We start from the raw sequence: 9,387 nt of genomic DNA, 5'->3' as shown, positions 1-9,387 counted from the left end.
AATTTGTCATTTTCTGGGGACTGCTTTCATCATTGCGTTCCACTGAACAGCATAGGTAAACAGAAGTGTGCCTTAAGTTCTATATTGGCCTGCGTGCATACTGTAACCAGGAACATTTGCCTCAATTCACTTGTCTTATGGAAGTGTTAAGATGTCAGAAATAGCAACACTAGTGGAAAACTGCAATGCATCACAATGGGAAACTTAACTCTTTATTAAGAATCATCAAAAACAACATTAGAAAACAAGACAAATGAGCAAGTGAGAAATGTGAACACACCTTAAACAAAAAACACCCTACTAGGAAAGGGAAAAAAAAATAAATAAATAAAAATAATAATAATTCCCCTGCAGTGATTGTTTACATAGTGGGGGGTACATAGTGGGTGGGGTGAGTTGGGGTGGTGATGTAGTTAACATGCGGGTGGGATGAGGGACAGTAGGAAGCATGTGTGTGCAAGCGTGTGTGTGGAAGAGGCCCGGGGTTCCAGGGAGTGAGGTAGTGATAGGTGGTGGAGAGCACAGGCACGTAAGGCTCGTAGGCAGGGTGGAGGGGTGGCTGGCTGCACTGCTCCTGCACCAGGGGGTAGAAGATGGTGCCAGGGGCTGGCGCGGTAGGGGGCTCCATAGCCAGTGTGGTGCCTGAAAAGGAGGAGGCAAGCGAGGTGAGGGTGAGGTTGTGGAAGGGGTGGGTGGGGGTCAACTACAACAGACTATGATAAGCTCAAGACTTGTGTGCCAGCTGAGAGCCTGGAGGTTGGTGGAGGTGCAAAGAGAGATGTGCTGACCGTTGCTGGGCATCTCGCCCTGAGGGTGGGGGCAGGAGCGTGCAGGCTCGGGGTAGACCTGGGGCACCGTGTGGTCTGGGCTGGGTGCTGCAGCTGCAGGCTGGTAAGACTGGAACTGTGCGTCCCCTACAGGAGCCTGAGATACTTGCTGCATGTGCACCATGGAGTGCCAGTAGCTCTGCTGGTAAGTCTGCAGTCACACACACACACAGCAAAAGAGCTCTCGCATAGCAGGATGCACAAAAATGTAGTCACAGCACTATACCCATTTTTCTGAACACCATTATCTTGCTCATTCTTAGTTCTTCACATTACGCTGCTACCTACCTGCACTCCCAAGTTGAAGAAGTACTGGAGAATCTTGCAGTCTGTTGGAGCAAACCATTTTTAAATAAATAGGTTAATACAGTGAAAGTGGAATTTGATTCATGAATAGCATGTCACTGGCTGCCTCGAACCTCTAGGCAGGTCGTTGCCGTTGGGGTCGTAGGAGTATGGCGGAGGAGGGGCGACAGCCACTGGCTCCCCCATCTCATTCACAAACCACGGGGAAGATGGGGGAAACTGCATGGACAGAACTGGAGACAGAGCAAACCATGTAAATACCCCTTCGTTCTTAATGAATTTAACACCAGCCTCCTTGACTCAGCAGTGAAGGGTGCCGCCAGGGATACAGCAACACAGCTGCAGTAAAGGGCTTAATGATCACTGTACCAAGTGAGGACTATGCAGCTGAGCCAAAACAAACTTCAATGCATACCAATTAAGTGCAAGGCAAGACAAAACTGACTTTCTTCTGCAGATGGAGCACAATGCAGCAAGCAAATTACACTCATCTGGTAGATTTAGACAATAGATAAGACTACCATTTCATCTTACATGTTCATTTTACCTGTTATACTACATGCTTATCTTAATATTTTCTTATAGGTTCACAGTTAATATAGTGAATTTGTACATGTTACAGTATTAGAGTACATTTCTGATGGGCAGATCGAGAACCCTAACAGAAAACAGAGGTTTTTGGCGGTATGGTAGGTCAGGCGGTGGACGAACCGGGCCGGCCCAGTGGGTGCAGGGGCGGGGGCTGTCCGGGGCTCATGGGGGAAGGCTGCAGGGTATTTGGTGGGCTCTGGGAGCTGCCGGTTGAGGAGGAAGGGGAAGAGGTGAAGATGGCAGCTGGGGCAGAGCTGACCGGCTGGGAGGAAGAGATGACGGCTGATTTCACCACCACCTGCAGCAGCGACAGGGGAGCAGACAGCACAGAAAACAGCTTGAGCACCATTTGGCCCTCAGGTCCGTCAACACGTACTGCATGCAGCAAGAGCACCACGTGCCTGTTGGGAGTAACTGTAGGTAGCAACGCCCTCTTGTGGTGATCCAGCACGAGAGCTTCCCTCTTGAATAGTCTGTAAAATGCAGGAATCCACTTGGTGAGACTTGAAACTAAAACGTTAGTACATTATGATGCGTTTTACGAAATACAAAACTGATCTTGCAGTTATAACAGCCATGTTTAACTGACATGCATCACCCACATTAGATTTGTAAACATAGCAACATAAGGCACAATATAGCACAATTTATGGTGCGTCAGAAATGCACAGCTGGCTGAACTGGGAGGCTTTTGTTGGCAAGGCCAGGATCGTGCAGTACCAGGTTGGCGCTGGCCTCTGTGGCAGCATAAACAGATGGGCTCTGAAACCCTGCATCTGCATTCCAATAGAGCAGAGGCAGCGGTCAAATTCAGAGCAATATGAAACGCCAGTTAGATGACAGCAGTGAGGAAACATTGCACAAGAAAGTCACTAACCAGAGGCAGAAAAGATAAACTCTTCCGAGTATTCACCTGCAGAAGACGACATATTTAAGAAATTCAACATTAAAAAGTGTGTATGTGAGACAGAGAGAGAATGAATGAATACTACCATGATCTCCAGTGGTGCTCCTTTCATCAGGGTCTTCCTCTGATGAGGTCACAGGCTGTTTGCCAGAGGGGATCGGACTGGGACCTCTTGGCACCCAGTAGGGGGCAGCACCTGGACCAATGGCGCTGGTCACTGCCTGGCCCTGTTTGGGAGAAAGGGGTGGGGTCATTACCACCCTACTTGTGAAGCCAGTATTCATTCAAATAAGGCTTTGACACCAACTGGTACGGGGGAGAAGGCATTCTCGTCCGCCTCCTCCATCTCGTAGAAGGTGATGGTTCCCTCCATGTCTGGGGCTTCTTCGCCAGGCTCAGGTACGAAGCTGAACTGACACTCCTTGTTCATGGAGTGCATCTGACGCCTGCTCCTGCTGTACATTAGCACAGGTGTTACTCTCCTACACACATACCCAAGCTTTGGCTCAAATAATGCTTCCGAATTGTTTTTGATTGGGCACATCTGGAAGACACGCAGTAAGCTTTGAGGCTATGCCCCATTGGGGTTGAGTGTGTATATATAAAAAACATACTAGTCACATTTACTGTGGAAGAGACGTCTCTCTCTGTCCAAGAGTCCTAGCGAAGTTCCCTTACCGCGATTTGAATGAGTAGTTGTCGAAGGCCTGGTAGCAGCGTTTGGGATAGTAAGCCATCTCTGGTCCAATGAGGTGGTGTCTGTTGAGGAAACGTGTCGAGTTTCTGACCAGAAGAAGGAAGGCATGGAGATGTCAAGAGGATGCCAGTAAACAAACAGGGTGAGAGACATACACAAGGCTGTCAACAAGGTGGCACACTTAAGCAGGGAGTCGTTTGTAACAATGTCTGGCATGGTCGCTGGCAAATTAGAACCAATACGATTAGTATTACATGGTACTAAAGCTTAATTAAGAATGTGTCTTTTTGAAAGCAACCATTTTGAGAATTAATTTGTGATTTTTTTTGGTGCCTCATGAGCCAAGACTGAAAAGTAGACAAAAATTACCAGCCATAAGCAAATAATTTCAAAAACAAAAACAAAGAAAAGCCTGATAATGAAGGTGGTCGGAGTCTGACCTGGGCGGCCCATATCCACGTGGCGGCCGGGGGGCAGGGTGTGGGCGATAATGGTCAAAGGCCAAGCCTGCTGGGGGTGGAGCGTGGCCGTGCACCCCGGGGGCACGCATGGGGGCCAGGTTCCCTGGGCAAGGCTGCAGGCGCGGGGGTAGCCCAGGCTGGGGCCTGCCATATGACACAGTCATCAGCACCTCTTTTCCACGAGCCTTTTTCAGGAACCTGCGTCGCCCACGTAGCTCTGCATCTGCGCCGGGGAAGGCACAACAACCAACCAACCAACCAACCTAATGACCTACCCTGCTAATCCTCTCACCCTAAAGGGCTATATAGCACTATAACACATTTACTGTTCAAACACCCCTCCAACATTCTGCATGAGGCAAGGTTTTTGGCACCTAGCTCTCCGGGGTACTGTTCAGCATGGCTGTAGGAGCTCCCCTTCCTGCTCGGGGTGATGTTCCAAGCTGGAACAGGATTGACTGGCTTGAGATTGGTTAAGGACACCAAGTGCCTAGAAAACAAAAAGGTGATGCTTGCATTAGTAACTAACTAACAAATACTGTAAATAAATATATTAAGACAAGGTTGTCTGAGCTTGATATTTTGGTGGTAAACATTTCCTCACCAGTGGAGGTCACATGAGCGCTCATACAATGACGCTCACACTGACGTGATGTCACCTTGACCGGTGATGAAACGCTTGCCACCAAAAACATCAAGCTCGGAAAACTCCACAACATCAAACCATTCAACCTGAGCTGCCAATATATATAACACTTTTTTGCAATGCTGTCCTCAACAATACTGATATTGCACTAAGCTGCAGTACTTAAATAAGCCATCTATCAAATCAATCCATGTGTGCCACGAGCGTCCTCAACACAGATCTTATAGCGGAGTTTCCTGTGGGAAACGTTATTTAATCACAATATTAACATGATCCAACAAAAAAGTTGATAAACATGCCTGGTAACAGTGGCAGTACATTGCCACAGGCCAAGTGTGTGTAGAACTTACTTCTCCCCCAGCTCCTCGATAAATACAGTCACAGCACTGGGGTGAGTCCCTACTTCCTGGATGAAGGCATTGTAATACTTGCCCTTTGGGTCCAGGCGCACCTGAGCAATGGAGAACATTCAAGTGTTACCAGGAGCAAACAGTGGAGAATACTGCTGAACAAGTGACACCTGTTCTACCATATTACAGGGATTACACTGCATCTCATTTGGGTCACCCCCATTTGACAAAAGAAAAGGGAGGGGGGGGGGAGAAGAGTTGTTGCCTGAATATACCATTCTTTACATCCCAGACTCACATACCTGACACTTGTCTCCCAAGAAGTATTGCCTGCCTGCAAACACCATATAATCAGTCTTCTGGAGTTCTGAAACACCAAATGAAACAAAGTAAACACCTTTTCCTGCCCCGTCAGAGGCAGACACTGAGCTACTCAGGTAAACTACAAAAGGGGCACTAAGAGACATTTTTGCTCCACTTGTTTAAGTTCATCACCTCATATTTAATTAGTATTGTAGACGTTGAGTAAGAAAGAACTTAAACTATTTAAGGTAGTCTCCTGCCTCAACCCCCCCCACCATACTGTCTTTCCTCTGGATGCCATTTTGTTTTTAATTGTTATTTATGGGCCAAACAAGAATTAAAGCATCACTGCCTGGAGTACTGAAGCACCTCCTCTCCAGTGCTGCATTTTTACACCTGACTCATATTGGTCAATTAATTGCTTTAACCGGGCAAAAGTACAAAGGAAACTTAGTAGAGGGCTTCCTCTCCAACTCTCCAATGACTGGCCCCTAGAGTTGAACAGAAGTACAACCACTAAAAAAGATCTTCGACAGAAGGCCCAGGTTTTCATTTGATCCCATAAGGCACAGCATTTCCACACACTGGCTCAGTTTGAGCTCCAGCATACCCGATTCAAGTTGATGGCTAATCAAGACACCCTTTTTGAGTGGCAGAAGCATAATGGGAACAGAACGGTGTGTAACGTGGATCCAGTACCTTTGCGTCCGTCGTGCCACACGTCAAACTCCACGTTGCGGTACACCTCGGGATCCAAGGCTTTCAGCACCTTGTAGGGGAGAGTGAGCTTCACTAGGCCGTCAGCAGCCTAGGAGAGTGGAAGTGGAGATCATCTCTTTATGGAGAACAAGTAAGGAACAAAACCCCACCCCCCAAAAAAACCCATTTACTCTTTTTCCCCTCTCTCTCTTACAGACCTTTGGGTCATCCACTCCAAACCTGGATTTATCCTCAGAGCGGCTCTGACAGTTCAGCTCCCATTCCTCTCTACCAAGTCAACACATTGCATTTCACATTTTTATAAAAAAAAACAAAAACAAAAAACCCACAAACCTTAGGAAAAATCTAATGCCAATACACGACATACTTCTCTCTGTCTATAAAGCAAGTTTTAGAATTGTCATTATTGCACATGGTAGTCGTATAGTCCAATGAAAAGCAGTATGGTTAGCATATGATCTGAAGATTTTGTTTTGAGCTAAACTTGTGCATAAGTCATGCAAGTTCAATCAAGCAGATGAACATGTAAACATGCATGTGCAGACCTTGACCCTCTGTCCTCAGGTGTGTCATAGCCTGCATCCTCACTGCACACAGAAAGGCTGGCCCTGTAGCGTCGCCCACACCCACGGAACCCATCCAGGGCCACGTGCAGGTCGTCCTCTTCGACGCCCAGAACGCATGTGTACAACAACTCATATAGCAGGGCTGTAACCAGACAGGAAATGGAGAACAGTTCAGCGCTAAATACAAGCCCCCCCTTTCCTCGTCCTCCCTTCTGTTCACTCCCCATGTTTTAACGATGTGCCAAGCACACTTTTCATTATGGTGGACCAACAGAAGAATTCCCAAACAGCAGCCCCTTATGACCAAACAGAACTGCTTGCTTTAAACTTGTGCTTCAAGGGTTCAGTAAACTCACACTGGCACATTGCTGCATTCACTGGGTAGGTCCTTGGATAAACAATGTCGTAGTGACCATTGTTCGAGCAACAGAGCAAAATCTGGAAAATCAGAGAATAATGCTCATTAGCCTTAAATATTTTAAGTTTTAAATATGAACAGAATGCACTGTCCTCTGTATGGCTGTAGTAATAAGTGCAGTGCTTAAGTATATACACAAGATATCAAAAGCACCTCAACCACTCCACAGGACAAATGCAGTCACTGGTGGCAACGCTGCTTGAGCAAGTTGTTCCCAAACAAGCAATGAGGGGTCATGCTAGACTACAAAACCATCTTAATCTTACAGTACATTCAGGACTGGAAGCTGCCTGCAGACATCAGTTTAAAAAAAAAAAAGTTAGTCCAATCAATATTAACTATAAAAAAAAAAAAGATTGTGTTTCATGCCATTTTTGCTGTTGTACCATCATTTATAACTGACAAAGAAAAGACAGTTTGTATTACAATCAAAATGTCTCCACACAGCCATGGGTTTCTGCCATATTGGTCACCACTAGCTGTGAATATACCAGGCGCAGGAGTCCCTGATGAACACCGTGCATTTACTGGGCATCAATCAGATATGATGGAATGGAAAAGCAGTCTTAAGTCATACAGCAGATTTAAGCATTCCTTGGACATACCATGTCCAGCCATTAGTTTGTAATCACAAACTATTTGCAGTGATATACCTGCAATATGACATTTTGCCAATATAATGCAACAGCAGTAGATAAGTGATACAGGTAACTATTGTCCTAAGGCATAAAAATAAACCTCAAACACACCAGATGTTGCAGAAGCATTCCAGTTCCCCAAGGTAAAAAGGGTTCTTTGGAATCCTTTGCTGCCTTAATACCGTCTTTGACAAGGAACCACCATCTGCTGGAGGAAACTAAAATCTAAAAGGTGCGTTTCAACTTCTTGGCAACTAAAATCACTTCAGCCTTACACCAAGGACTTGGCTTCTACATTGCAGCATACTCTGGTTCAGTAACAAATCGAATGCGTGCTAGACTTCAGACATCGTCCCCTCACCTTGGCCACGTTGTCCTCGCCGATTTCGGTCGCCGGTTTCCCAGGGTACCGGTAAATTATGAAGCAGCGTCTGCCACGTGCACAACATTTACATATTAGCACAAAAGCAAAGTAATAAGGCATTTATGTTTTCTACAAGTCCTGGCAGCTGTACACTGCGTGCACAATTAGGCAAGTTGTATCTGAGGATTCATAATAAGTACAGTGCTCTCAGTCAATCAAAAATGTTAATAAACCTCAAACGAATATTTCAGAGAGTAAGTGGTACTATTCAAAATTGACGAACTGAAAAAGAGCAAGAAATTAAGATGAATACAATAAAACATAGCTCGCTTACTTGTACAGCAGAGACAAGGCTTTGATCTCCACTTGCCCTGCAGTTTCCTAACGACATGTTTGAATACGTCATATGTTATAGTTCGACATAGACAGATAACCTACAATTTTGCTTTTGCCTCAACACTAACCTTGGGGTCTTCCAAACGCTCCAAATACTTTTCAAAAGACCCTTCAACAAACTGGAAGATACAGTAAAACCACAACCTTAAGACAAATTCACCTTTAGTCACGGGCTCCACACGCTTCCAAAATCAAACTCAAGTGGAATTCACTCACAGGTTCGAAGTTGCATCTGTTTGCCCTCATGAAGTTGACGCAGTCTTTTCTTATTTTTTGATGGTAGTTCTGAGAGTAGTAAAGCTATTAAAAATGTATGTGGATAAAGAGATAGCAAATTAGATAGCTCACAAACGAAAGCGTTTGGCTACCTGAATACACGGCTGTAAATAAATGCGCTGGAACTATCGGAAACTTATTAACATCACAACGCAAAAATACCTGCTCAGAAACAGCTCGAAACAGACAGGACGCATCTCGAGCCATCATTTTTCGGTATAAACAAATGCTGGCTAGGTACTCGTCCATGTTCACAAAATACTTCTTCAAAGCTTTCTGCATTGTAAAGAAATTATAAATAAATAACAGTACACATGCAAAGCTTAACAACTCTTGATGCAGACGAAAAATGAGAAGGTCGACAGTTTCCTTTCCAGTTTAGAAAGAAACACGTGTTTCAAATGAGCACTGATTAAGACAAGCTTAGCACGCAGCCTTGGAGGTCGTATATTGCAAGGTAACTCTATCGCAACGTTTTTTTTTTTTTTTTCAAAACACACGGCTCAGAATTTGAAATTGTCCATTTGCAATCGCGCAAATTGTTGCTGATAGGTTAAGGGTTGTTATACACTTTACATTACCAATAACATTTATTTACGTATCGTGACAGTAAAAACAGTTTAACGGTACAGTATTATCAACACGGTGAATATTTTGACGGCTCAAAATTAAATTTATTTATTTATTTATTTATTTATTTATTTTTTACTTTTGCCAGTTTTAAAAATAATGACTCAATGTTTAAACCTAGGTCGTAAATTGTTCAACAACAAACAAACAGTAGGAATTGGGCAATAAATGATGTGGCTTGCTCTAATTTGGTTTAATTCATTCTTCTCGCATAAAATATCCAATCATAAGAATACAAATAGTTTGTTTTAGCTAACTAATCATCGCAATAGCATAGTCCAAAAACCTATT

The 9,387-nt window shown here is 44.6% G+C and overlaps 1 protein-coding gene across 1 annotated transcript; it reads right to left on the bottom strand.

Moving 5' to 3' along the window:
* Positions 1–361: 361 nt before the first annotated feature.
* Positions 362–8,766, bottom strand: alg13 (ALG13 UDP-N-acetylglucosaminyltransferase subunit). Its single transcript, XM_027030524.2, has 24 exons — positions 8,629–8,766; positions 8,407–8,490; positions 8,259–8,309; positions 8,129–8,175; positions 7,792–7,861; positions 6,731–6,812; positions 6,354–6,516; positions 6,006–6,075; positions 5,788–5,896; positions 5,088–5,152; positions 4,786–4,886; positions 4,164–4,279; positions 3,769–4,012; positions 3,310–3,414; positions 2,939–3,086; positions 2,717–2,858; positions 2,602–2,637; positions 2,445–2,500; positions 2,126–2,197; positions 1,845–2,022; positions 1,247–1,366; positions 1,116–1,156; positions 789–978; positions 362–642 (listed from the first exon to the last, which is right to left on the bottom strand). The coding sequence occupies exons 1-24, from the start codon at positions 8,746–8,748 to the stop codon at positions 362–364; spliced, it is 2,691 nt and encodes an 896-aa protein (XP_026886325.2). The 5' UTR covers positions 8,749–8,766.
* Positions 8,767–9,387: the final 621 nt, after the last annotated feature.

The sequence above is a fragment of the Electrophorus electricus genome, chromosome 6 (assembly GCF_013358815.1).
Source record: "Electrophorus electricus isolate fEleEle1 chromosome 6, fEleEle1.pri, whole genome shotgun sequence".
Classification (NCBI taxonomy): domain Eukaryota; kingdom Metazoa; phylum Chordata; class Actinopteri; order Gymnotiformes; family Gymnotidae; genus Electrophorus; species Electrophorus electricus.
This window is presented reverse-complemented; position numbering and strand designations above follow the sequence as displayed.

Excerpts from the sequence above, each read along its gene's own strand:
- alg13 (XM_027030524.2), bottom strand. The coding sequence starts at position 8,748 with ATGCAGAAAGCTTTGAAGAAGTATTTTGTGAACATGGACGAGTACCTA. Across the intron at positions 6,517-6,730 it reads GAATGCAGCAATGTGCCAGT|CCCTGCTATATGAGTTGTTG; the intron begins GTGAGTTTACTG and ends GTCTGGTTACAG. Across the intron at positions 3,087-3,309 it reads AACTACTCATTCAAATCGCG|CAGGAGCAGGCGTCAGATGC; the intron begins GTAAGGGAACTT and ends GCTAATGTACAG.